The following is a 12,919-nucleotide window of genomic DNA, read 5'->3' as shown; positions in this document are numbered from 1 at the left end:
TTTGGTCCTGGGATGGAGTCCCATAATTAGGCTCCCTGGTCAGTGGGGAGTCTGCTTCTCTCTATCCCTCTGCCCCTCCCTGCCACTCCTGCTCTCTAATAAATAAATAAAATCTTAAAACAAAAAGAACATCTTGGCTATAGCAAGCACGCAAAATGCTGTTAATGCATACTATATATTTTGTAACATATGGAACAATTCCCCCAAATCAGAATTTATACATTTTTTAAATAAAATATTTTACAAGTTGAGTGCCTGAGTGACTCAGTTGGTTAAATGTCTGACTCTTGATTTTGACTCAGATTGTGATCTCAGGCATGTGAGATCAAGTCCCACTGCTTGCACACTGGGGCATGGAGCCCACTTGGGATTCTCTCTCTCCTTCTCCCTCTGAACCCTCCTGACTTATGCACGCACAAACACATGGGTTCTCTCTCAGTAAGTAAGTAAATAAATAAATAAATAAATTTATGAGCCTTTTTATAGCTCAAGACAGACTGTCAAATTTCCTTTCAAAAAGGTCGTCCCAATTTAAAGTAGCATCACCATGTAAAAGAGTACCAGCTTCATCTCCTCCATAAGGTAGTGTAAATAAACATCTTTAAAATACTTAACTAACGGGATGCCTGGCTGGCTCAACGGTTGAGCGCCTGCCTTCAGCTCAGGGCGTGATGCCAGAGTCCAGGGATCGAGTCCCACACCAGGCTCCCTGCATGGAGCCTCCTTCTTCTGCCTGTGTCTCTGCCTCTCTGTGTGTCTCTCATGAATAAATAAATAAAATATTAAAAAAAAAACTTCACTAATTCAGTAGGTATTCATGATCTGCATTTGTTTATATTACCATAGGAGGTTTAATTAGTTTTCCATGTGATTTATTAACTAATTATTGCTCTTCTCTTGTGAACAATCTACTCATATAATGTGTGCATTCACTACTACTCACATACTAAGGTCTCTCCATGAGGGACAGGCAATCTTTATAAAAAAGATATCCCTATATCATATTTACTACAAACATTTATCTATTTACTTCTTTGTTCCTGTAGCTACGAAAGGTAACATTTTTATACTAATCTAGTTTCAGAAGTTGTATTCTTTTTTATTTCAGAATTTTTAATGTATGGAGTGGTATGATTTATTTACAGCACTATAATTAAAAAAAACAAAGCACTATAAATTTATAAAATTAATCATTTTATAAAAACTAAACTAAAACATAAAATGTAAGTTTCAGAAACAAGATATTTCAAGCTCACCTCAGACCATATATTACAGATACTTAAAAATGGGAATAAAGATTTGAATATTTTCTATATTTAACAAAATAAAAATCTGCTTTCAAATTAGCTATGTTAATTTGGACATTTTTTTGGACATTCAGAACTTAAGCTTACTTAATTTTTAGAAGCTAATAATGTGAAAAATATTTTCAAAAGGAAAGTTCTTACTAAGTGTACAGCATGATCTATTTCTTCAGTAGTTACACCAGGTTTAATCATGCCAGCAGCAATGTCCAAGACTTCTCTAGCAAGCTGTAAAAGAGAAATATTTAATACACTCAAGAAGAAATGAAATAGAAACAGAAATCTGTACACTTTGTACTATCTTAGATTTTGTAAGAGATTTGTAAAAATAAATCTCACCATGAATATGATAATCTCAAATTTTCATTTTAAAACCATTTGCATTTCTAATGTCCATCAATAAACAGATGTGTATATAAATATATAAATAAATTTGGGCTAACTAGCTTAATAAATAAGCATGAATGATTTCTATGCAAAATGCATAGCCTACAGAACCTAAACAATAATCAATTGATGGAAGTTAAGTCTTCTCACATTTTTATACTTCCTAGGTAGAGGAAGTATTTTTATACTTCCTAGGTATAGTCTCCCATTATCTGCAAGGGTATGTTCCAAGATCCTCTGGATGCCTGAAACCAGACCGTACTAAACCGAACATACATTATGTTTTTCCTATACATATAAATCTATGATAAAATTTAATTTATAAATTTAAGGACAGTAAGAGACAAACAACAATAATAAAACAGAACAATTATAACAATATACTCTAATAAAAGTTATATGAATGTGATCTTTCTAAAAATGTCTTACTATACCATACTTACCCTTCTGGTGATGATGTGAGATGTAAAATGCCTCCGTGATGAGATAAGGTGAAGTGAAGAACACAGGCAATGTGATGTAGCATAAGGCTACTATTAACCTTCTGACAATACATCAGAAGGATAACCTGCTTCCAGACCATGGTTGACCACAGGTAACTAAAACCGTGGAAAGTGAAACCACAAACAAGGGTGGGCTACTGTATTTCACAACAGAAGCCTTACCTTAACTTTATAAACAGCCTTAAAGCTTGCCTATGTTATGATGATTTGTGAAAATAAAATGACAAAATATCATGAATACCTGGGTTTTTAAAAAATAGTAATATTAGTACAACAGGAAAAAAAATTGGCTGACCACTAAACTAGATTACCTGCCATATTATTTCTCAAAGAGGCTATCTCAATTATTGAAGTAGAAAACAAAAGTTGCATGAATTATATGCTAACAATCATTTAATGAAAAGTTAGTATGGCTAGCCATAGTCTTACAATGTAACATTTACTACCTTGATAAATCAACAAATCATTGACTTCATGTTTAATTACTTCATGTCCACTTAAACATGTTTTAAACCCATGGTGGAAAAATAACTCTTACCCTACATACAAGTCGCATCCCTTCTATATCTTCAGATGAGAGCAATTTAATTTGAGAAGTACCTTTAAGAGCCTGTTCAGATTCAGACATTCCTGAAAAAGAAAATCAGTAAGAAAAGCCAAAATGAATGAAAAGATGTAGTACTTATTAGCATAATTGTCTTCTTGATAACACAATAGCCTTTATTATTTAGCCTTATTATTTCACACAATGGTATCTCATCATTTGGAGAGTCCAGGTCAGATACTTTTTAAAAATATTTCCAACATGAAAAGGAAATTGCTAAACGAACTGAAGAAAAGAATTCTAAAGCCAAACTCCCAAATCTATTAGAAATCAGTCAATATGGAGTACTTATTACATGACAGGCAGTATGCTGATAAGATCAATAAATGATTCACATTTAAAAAGTACCTACAATTTACAAATTGCTTTCATGATCATCAGCTAATGAAGCAATTATATACCAACCAGTGATGAATCAATTATACTCCATGATTTTTTTTAAACAAGAACCTAAGTCAGTGTTTTACAAATTGTAGTCTATGACCCATTAGTGGACCATGACTAATTTTTTTTTTAAGTAAATGAATGGAAGAGAAAATCTTAGACTAAATCATATAGAGTAGGAATGAGTGCTATTGTGGAATGTTTGTTAATTTACATACACACACAGATCATGTTATAAAATCCATTTCTCAGGGAGCCTTGGTGGCTCAGTCAGCTAAGTGCCTTCTGCTCAGGTCATGATCCCAGAGTCCTGGGATCCAGCCCTGCATCAGGCTCCCTGTTCAGCAGGTAGCCTGCTTCTCCCTTTCCCTCTGCTGTTCCCCCCACCCATGCTCCCTGATTCTCTCTTTCTCTCCCTCTGTCAAATGAATAAATAAAATCTTCAAAGAAAAAAATTTTTTAAATAAAAATTTTAAAAATGCATTTCTCATTGTAGGTCACAGTCAAAAAAGTTTGAAAAATACCACCCAATCTTCACTAATAAAATTAGCTTAATTCAAGTTATTTATACACTTTAAAAGTGTTACAGCCAGTATAATAATTTCAAAATTGACAAAAACAATATAACAAACCATGAACTAATCTTTTTTATAAATGATATAAAAACCCAAATAAAGTATTATCAAACAGAATCCAAAAATCATAAAATACAGCATGACTTAAACGAGATTCCTATTAGAAGCACAAGGATAGTTCTATATTAACACATCTATTCATATAATTCATCAGAGCCACAGATTAAGAGAGGAAAAATAAATGATCATCTAGAAAGAGAATTCTGATAACATGACCAGTTATCACCTTAACATGACAAATACAAATCTCAAGTTATGAACCATCATCATGGAATGTCCACTTGTCAGCAGTATTAGTATTAGCAGTATTAACAATGTTCTGACAGTACTAACAAATGTCATTAAACAAGAGAAAGAATAAGATGTATAAAATTAGAAAGAAAAGAACTAAATCTTCATCATTTTTAGAAATAATTATGTGTCCCTAAAACAAGGGAATACCTGGTAAATAACTAGAAATACGAGTGCAGCAAGCTGGCAGATATATCAGATAAACGTATCAAAGTCAATTAACTTCCTCATCTACAAACCATTGCTAGAAAATACAAAACGTACTATTCACAAGAGTAACTAAAAGAGATAAAAGTCTCCGGGAATAAATGTAACAACAACAACAAAAAACCTAATGAAGAAAAACTGAAAACCCCACTAAAAGACATAGAAGGAGACAAAATAGAAAAACAATATTCTTGGGTAGGAATACTCAAAATTGTAAAGGTGTGAATTCTTCCAATATTAGTCTATAAATTTAATGTTATCCTAATAAAAAATGCTAACAGGATATTCTGGGGAACCAGACAAACTGATTCTAAATTTCACATGGAAAAAATAATTTAATTAATTTAATTAAATTTCACACAGAAAAACAAACCTACAATACCAAAAAAATTCTGAAAAAGAGGAAAGGTGGAGGCAAAAAGGTTTACCAACTATTAAAACATTATATAGCAATAATAATTAAGAGCTTGGCAATAGGGGGCACCCAGGTGGCTCAGTAGGTGAAGCGTCTGCCTTCAGCTCAGGTCATGATCCCAGGGTCCTGGGATTCAGCCCCTCATCAGGCTCCCTCCTCTGTGGGGAAAGTGCTTCTCCCCTCTCCCTCCACCCTTATTTTTGCTTTCTCTTGCTATCTCTCTCAAATAAATAAAATCTAAAAAAAAAAAAAAAATAGAGTTTGGCAATGGCACATGATTAGACAGATGCGTTAAAGAAATAGCGTAGAGGGATCCCTGGGTGGCGCAGCGGTTTGGCGCCTGCCTTCGGCCCAGGGCGCGATCCTGGAGACCCGGGATCGAATCCCTCATCGGGCTCCCGGTGCATGGAGCCTGCTTCTCCCTCTGCCTGTGTCTCTGCCTCTCTCTCTCTCTGTGTGACTATCATGAATAAATAAATAAAATCTTTAAAAAAAAAAAAAAAGAAATAGCGTAGAAACCAAAAACAGACCCAGATGTGTGATAATTTACTATTAAGACACAGATTGCATTTTAAATCAGTTAAAAGACAGCTGATATGTTTAAACGTTAGTCATATGATAACTAGATTATTTTTCTGAGAGAAAAATTAAGTTGCACCCCTATTTAACTCCTCATAGTAATTGTTAGAGGGATCAAAAATCTTATCATACATAAAAAGTGAAACCATGAAAATAGTGGAAGAAAAGAGGAGAAATATTTCTACAGTTTCTGAACCAAAAAGGTCTGTCTAGGTCATAAAGCCAGACACCCTTAAAAGAAAACACTTCTAAGTTTTATTACAGAAAAATGTTGAAAGTTTGTCATACATATAATGCTACAAAAGATAAAATGTAAACGTTCATTTGGGAAAAAACATTTATAACTCATACATAAAAGGACTATTTTTCCTAATATACAAAGAGTACTCATAAGTCAGTACAGAAAAAACTACTAATCTAACCGGGGGAGGAAAGGCTAAAGATATGAACAGATCAAGAGAAAGAAAAATACGAATGACCTTTTAACATATAAAAAGATGCCCAACCTTAAAATTTAAAAATATAAATTATAATAACAATTACCACAAATCATAAAACTTGGCAATATTCTATACTGAGGAAAATATATGAAAAGAAATCCCCATATATTTTTAAAGAGAGTAACAAATGGCAAAATGGTGAAATTTGTAGTCTCTCTCAAAATAAAAAATGCATGCATCCTTTGAACCACCTATTTACATTAGGCAATTCACCAACAGAAATACTCTCACATGTTCACAAAGATGTAATGGTTACTGCAGCCAAATTGTGAGAAGCAAAAACCTAGAAATAAACTAGCCATACATTAGTAGAGGCCTGGTTTGATGAACTATGATGCATCTCCAAAATGGAATACACATTGGTCACTGAAAAGAAAGAAGTGGATTTATTTGTGTTTATATAGAATGTTTATAAGAAATATTAAGAGGATATAACAAGGTGAAAAGGTGTATATAGCGTGTTTCTTTAGTGTGTAACCGGGGGTGGGCAGACATAAAATATCTCTGGAAAGTGGTGTAAGAAACCGTTAAGAGACATTACCTCTGGAGAGTAGGACTTATTTTTCACTGTATAACATTTTATCCTATAGAATTTACCTTATCTATGAATTTTTTTAAATACAAATTAAAACTATATGCAAGAATATTAAGTATAGAGCAATGAAATATACATCCTTAACAGTATGCTATTATTCAGACTGTCCTGTCCTTCAATTCCTCTGGAAGTGGGGAGCTTAACTCAATTTTAAAATTATGTTCATGGGGCATTTGGATGGCTCAGTTAAGCAGCCAACTCTTGATTTCAGCTCAGGTCATGACCTCAGGTTCTTGAGATTGAGCCCCGAGATGGGCTCCATGCTCAGCCAGGGAGTCTGCTTGTAGATTCTCTTTCCTCTCCCTCCTCCCCTCTCACTGTGGAGCACACTCCCTCTCTTTTTCTATCTCTAAAATAAATAAATAAATCTTTAAAAAAATAAAATTATATTCATAAGAAGTTAATACATCTCCCCACTTCTTAGAGAATAAAGCAAACATAGCTTAGTATATAAACCACATAAAAATGCTAATTCTCAACATATCAGACATGTAAAATCAGTCATCTCACATAGTCCAACTTAAGCTATATACACAGGCCCTAAGGTCAGACTGCTCCACTATTTTGTGCTGCAAATTACCTACTGTCTCTGGGTATCTCAGACACCCATCCATCTATAAAATGGAAAAGACCATGGAACCCAACTCAGGAGTGGTCAAAGTATTAAATGGAGAAAGAACACATGTAAGAAACCTAGCACAGTGCCTGACACATGGTCATGAAAAAATACGGATCAGTTACAGAATCATAATCATCCTTACTACTATTTCTATTACTGCTATAGCCCAGCCTTTGTAGTCAGGCATTCAATCAAGGCCTCCACAATCTGTTTTTTATCTAAATAAATACTACATAATTAAGGTAGGAGGATATGTTAAAATCAAAACAATTTTTTAATCTAGAATTTGATATAACAACACAAAATACATTATGTTGAATGTAGCCTTTAGCAGCTGCATAAACAATGTTTTCAGAATTGGGTAGATTTCTAAAGGGAGAAAAGAATCTTTAATTCTTGCAAATGTTCTAGTGTGTCTCAGAAAAACATGCTTACATTTACTGGAAATCCAGCACTGAAAAATTTCTACAGAAAAAGCACTCTTTTCCTTTGCAGTAGTCACCAAACCCACAAACTGAAAAATGAAGAATCAGCACAGAATTTACCTAAAGGGTGATCAGCATAATCTGGTCTTTGAATATAACTTGGCACTGGCCTTGTTGGCATCTAAAAACATCAAAGAGGTTAGTTAAAACCAAATCTGAAAGTAACTTTCATTATTAAGATTTTTACTAACAAAGAAAAAAAGTAGGGGAAAACACACTGAACATAAAAGTTCCTATCATATAAATGGAAAACAAGATTTAAGTGACATCTTAAATATCCTATCTATTTCATGAAGACCAAACTTTACTTTCCTAGTGGTTAATGCCACTCCCTTAGGATATTTAAGGAAGAAAGGAGAGTGGATTTAAGATGATACACACAAACAAGGTGCCCATGTTGCTCCAAACAAACCGGCAAACCAAAAACAAAAATAAAATAATGTCTTGTAAATATACATCAATATGCACCTGGCCATTATCTCTGGAGGTAGAATTAAAGAGACTTTCTCATGTATTCTAGATTTTTCCAAATTTTAAAAATTAAATATATATTCCTTTTGTAAAAAGAAAAACATCAGTAAACAGTTTTGAAATATTTAAGGATTGCAAACAGATTTCAACTTCAGTCAATTCCTATTCTTGAAGTCTACCTACCAAGAACATAGGAAGGGCTGGAAGTGGCAGAAAAGCCATATCTAAATTAAGAAGGAAATATATTCTGCTATAAGAAAAAAAAAAAAAAAAGGAAAATAGTGATATACACTATCACTGTGTTGGCCAGAAAATATCTACCTCCTTCTTTTTTAAGATTAAAGAGTTTTTCATTCTTTCACTAAAAATTTTTTCTGCTTTGCCCATGACTGTCAATTACCCTAATTTCCAAATAATATATCATAAAAGCTAGAGAGCTAGAATGCAAATTTAATATTGATTATATAACTTATAATTGGAATACAAAATACATGCATCATTTTTAGGAAACTGGAAATTGTGCAAATTGATTTAAAAGAATGTAAAATTTTGGGCACCTGGGGTGGCTCAGTCAGTTAAAAGTCTGACTTCTGCTCAGTTCACAATCTGAGGGTCCTGGGATTGAGCCCATTATTAGGCAACCTGCTCAGTGGGGAGCCTGCTTCTTCCTCTCCCTCTGTCTCTTCCCCTGCTTATCCTCTCTCAAATAATAAATAAAATCTTTTAAAAAATGTAAACATTTTATTACCTTATTTACTCACCAGTGGATAATGTGGTCTGAGTTTACCAGTGTATCGATAGCCTGCCCATGGATCAGTGTTAATATCACCTTCTACAGTCCAGGAAGACACTTCTCGCTTGGCCTTTTCATCTTCTGGGAGGTGGACAAGACAAGAAAAGAAGAGAAAGAATACTTCAATTGTCAAGCTACTGAGCACCAGAATACTTTATCACCTGTTTGGAAACCAAGCCACAGAGCCCAGGCATAAAAATCTAGCAAACTTCCACCCCAACCTAAATCACCAAAGCTGCTGCTTTCTTGCTATGTTCACCAACCCTATGATTTCCCAAAGATCCAAGTGTCTTGGGAGCTTTTAAAAGGCCGGAGCTAAACATATTCTAAGATTTTATACAGTATCAAATAAGAATAGCTGGGATGTGTGGGTGGCTCAGTGGTTGAGCATCTGCCTTTGATTCAGATAGTGATCCCAGGGTCCTGGGATAGAGTCCCACATCAGGCTCCCCACAGGGAGCCTGCTTCTCCCTCCCCGTATGTCTCTGCCTCTCTCATGGAGAAAGAGGAAAAAAAAAAAAAAAGAAAGAAAAAGAAGAGAGAGAAGAGAGAGAAGAGAAGAGAAGAGAAGAGAAGAGAAGAGAAGAGAAGAGAAGAGAAGAGAAGAGAAGAGAAGAGAAGAAGGAAGGAATAGGAATAGATCACAGAACTCCTTTTCCAAGAAAATGCTAAATGTATTCTCTCTACAATGTCAATTTATAGAAGGCCCAGTTTTTGAAATATAAAATCTAAGCCTAGGCAAAACTTCCCAACTGAGAGCAGATGTTATAAATGGATTCTGTGCTCTTACTAAAAGAACAGATTCTAAATAATTCCACAGCAAATTTAAAATAAAAAACAAAATTTCCCACTTAGCTGACAAATAGCTTTCAGACAAATATTTCAAAATGCTTTGAAAATTTTATAGTCAGGATCCCTGGGTGGCTCAGCAGTTTAGTGCCTGCCTTAGGCCCAGGGCATGATCCTAGAGTCCCGGGATCGAGTCCCACATCAGGCTCCTGGCATGCAGCCTGCTTCTCCCTCTGCCTGTGTCTCTGCCCCCCACCCCCCCGTTGTGTATCTTTCATGAAAAAATAAGTAAAATATTTTAAAAAAAAGAAAAAAAAATTTATAGTTATCATATGTCTTTTTCAGGAAAGGAATAATAAAAAAGTAGGAAACTCAAAGATAAGAGGAGGGAACCATCAATAGAAAATTACTGAAAACTCAATAGAAAATTAAAAATCACACGCACTCACTCACTCACTCATTCCTACCAGGTTAGTTATTAATACATAATGTTGTACTCACAGAAATACAACTAAGAATTCTTTGCACATGGAACACATCCTCAATGATGTCTGATGTCAGCACTCTGACTGCATCTCATATCCACAAAGTAAAACAGAAGTAACCTAAGACTTTTTTTACACAGCAGGAAATCAAATCTCTGCTACATCAAATCAACCTATACACCTCCCAATGCATACTGATCTCCTGTTTACTGTTAAGCTATCATAGCTTTTAAAAGTCAGACTTCACATAATTTCTGAAGTGTATAAGAAAATTAACACTCCCCCCCCTTAAGGCATCCCTGGGTGGCTCAGCGGTTTGGCGCCTGCCTTCGGCCCAGGGTGTGATCCTGGAGTCCCAGGATCGAGTCCCACATCAGTATCCTTGCATGGAGCCTGCTTCTCCCTCTGCCTGTGTCTCTGTCTGTGTGTGTGTGTGTGTCTCTCATGAATAAATAAATAAAATCTTAAAAAAAAAAAAAACCCTTTAAACAACCTAACCTAAACATACAAAAGGGGGAGAAGAGAGAGACTCATATAATGCTAAGATAGAGAGGATCGGTGAAGTGGGTGAAGGAGATCCAAAGGTATAAACTCCCAGTCATAAGAGAAGTCAGTCCTAGGGATGTCAAGTGTCGCATGGTGACTAAAGTTAACAACAAAAAAAGACAATCTACACTAACGGACTCATCTTGCAGAAGAGGAAAACAGGCAACATGGCTCAAATGAGCAGAGATATACAGGAATGCTCTTTCCCAGTCCAGTATCCTCTCCGCAGAGCCCATCATCAACCTGAGATTGAAAGGAAGTTGAGGTACAAGTGACAAGAATGAAAAAATACAGCCAGTCCATGCACATTACTTTGGAAGAGAATACAATTATAATATTACATATGAAGTAGAGAAATAGTAAAGAATAAGACTAAAAAATAAGAGTAAGAATAGCAAAGGAGGGACGCCTGGGTGGCTCAGCAGTTTAGTGCCTGCCTTTGGCCCAGGGCATGATCCTGGAGTCCCGGGATCGAGTCCTGCATCAGGCTCCCCGTGTGGAGCCTGCTTCTCCCTCTGCCTGTGTCTCTGCCTCTCGCTCTCTGTGTCTCTCATGAATAAATGGATAAAATCTTAAAAAAAAAAAAAAAGCAAATAAAAAGAAAAGTTCTGTCATCCTCCTGAATTTTAGATCCTCCTCCCCTCTGGAGTTCAAGAAAACCAACATGAACACGAATGTCAATAGGAAAAACATCTCGCATCCCAGGACAAAAATGAACTCCATCCATCACACCTTGCCTTGGGTCAAGGATTACAGAAAACAGTTCCAAATGCAGGCCAACTGATGCCTGCTTCAATTATCACTGTATCAAGTGCTTTGTGTGAAACATGAACGTCAAGAATAATTTTCATCTGAAACATAGAACAGAACAGCCATCAAGATGTAGGCTTCTGGGTCTGATGCACTCCTGGGGACTTGGGGAGGGAGAAGAAAAGATGTACAATCTTTCAAAGCTTCCCGCTGATCTGCATTTGGGCCCTTCCACTACCTATTTTCAAAAGAGAATTAAAAGCAGACCTCCAACAAATAACTAATTCAAAGATCTCTAAACAAGTTAAGACTCAATTATGGTGGGATGCCTGGTTGCTAGGCGGTTAAGCGTCTGCCTTCGGCTCAGGGCATGAACCTGGAGTCCCAGGATCAAGTCCCACATCGGGCTCCCTGCACAGAGTCTGCTTCTCCCTTTGCCTGTGTCTCTGCCTCTCTCTGTGAGTGTCTCTCTGTGCGTGCCTCTCATTTTATCTTTAAATAAAATCTTAAGAAAAAAAGACTCAATTATGGCAATTTCTTTTCTAATCTCCATGTATAATTTACTTAGGGAAATTTACACTTTAAAAGTAAGTTAGTTGACATGTTAGCATCAATTTGATCCAGACCTAAATGCTAGACCCGTTAACAGATACTTAGTAAGCATGAACTGTACTGGGGGGTCAGTTACAAAGTCACATACCAACTGGTCTTTATCAAAACAGAACAGTGTAAATAAACATCTGTAGCTGTCTTTCAAACATTACAATGCAAAAGGGTCAGCCAGGTACACTGTGGGTACTGTGGGATATACACAAGATGTGGCCCAAGGCATAGCACACCCAGGCTTCCTTCTTGAACAAAGTCCTATTCCAAAGAAGGTGCCTTCTCCTACTCAGCTGACACAGAAGAACTGCACATGTCTAAGCTTTGTCTGGGACAGGATTTTCTGATCACAACCCTGACTCAGTTCTTCCAGAGATGATTATTAAACAATTGTTGAGCACTTACTAGGCATCGTACATAGGCTAAGAACTTTATGTGGATTGATTTATTTAATCCTTACAACAAACCTAGAATTTTAGCATTCTGGAGATAAGGCTTCACATAATTCATGCTTACAAAGCTTGGTGGAACCAGTTCTAAATGATTACATAACACCTTCTCTCTGCAATCCCAAAACCAAGCATATTAGGTGAGGAGGGGTAGACAAGTAGAATAAAAAAATTTATGTAGTTTTGGGCTGGGACACCTGGGTGGCTCAGCAGTTGGGCGCCTGCCTTTGGCTCAGGTTGTGATCCCGGGATCCAGGATCAAGTCCCACCTTGGGCTCCCTGCAAGGAGCCTGTTTCTCCCTCTGCCTATGGCTCTGCATCTCTCTCTCATTCTGTGTCTCTCATGAATAAATAAATAAATCTTTAAATAAAAAAATAGATAAATAAAGTTTTGGGTTTTTTTAAAAATAGAGTTTTCATATCATGCTTTTGGCTATTCAAAGATATTTATAAAGTCCTTTTACTGACACACACTGAATGTGTCAGTGATAATCTAAAAAAAGTGACAATCTAAAACATACTATA

General features: G+C 35.8%; 1 protein-coding gene across 2 annotated transcripts in view; it reads right to left on the bottom strand.

The window, feature by feature from the left end:
• METAP1 (methionyl aminopeptidase 1) overlaps window positions 1-12,919 on the bottom strand; it is a 67,882-nt gene that overhangs the window by 16,345 nt on the left and 38,618 nt on the right. For both annotated transcript variants that reach the window (XM_025423640.3, XM_035709604.2), the window contains exons 3-6: window positions 8,741-8,853; window positions 7,569-7,629; window positions 2,733-2,824; window positions 1,449-1,532 (exon numbers count right to left, since the gene is read on the bottom strand). In XM_025423640.3, coding sequence (XP_025279425.1) covers window positions 1,449-1,532; window positions 2,733-2,824; window positions 7,569-7,629; window positions 8,741-8,853 — 350 coding nt within the window. The remainder of the gene's footprint in view (window positions 1-1,448; window positions 1,533-2,732; window positions 2,825-7,568; window positions 7,630-8,740; window positions 8,854-12,919) is intronic.

The sequence above is a fragment of the Canis lupus genome, chromosome 32 (genome assembly GCF_003254725.2).
Source record: "Canis lupus dingo isolate Sandy chromosome 32, ASM325472v2, whole genome shotgun sequence".
Taxonomy (NCBI): domain Eukaryota; kingdom Metazoa; phylum Chordata; class Mammalia; order Carnivora; family Canidae; genus Canis; species Canis lupus.
Note: the sequence above shows the minus strand (reverse complement) of the source record. Positions and strands in the feature narration are given on the sequence as shown.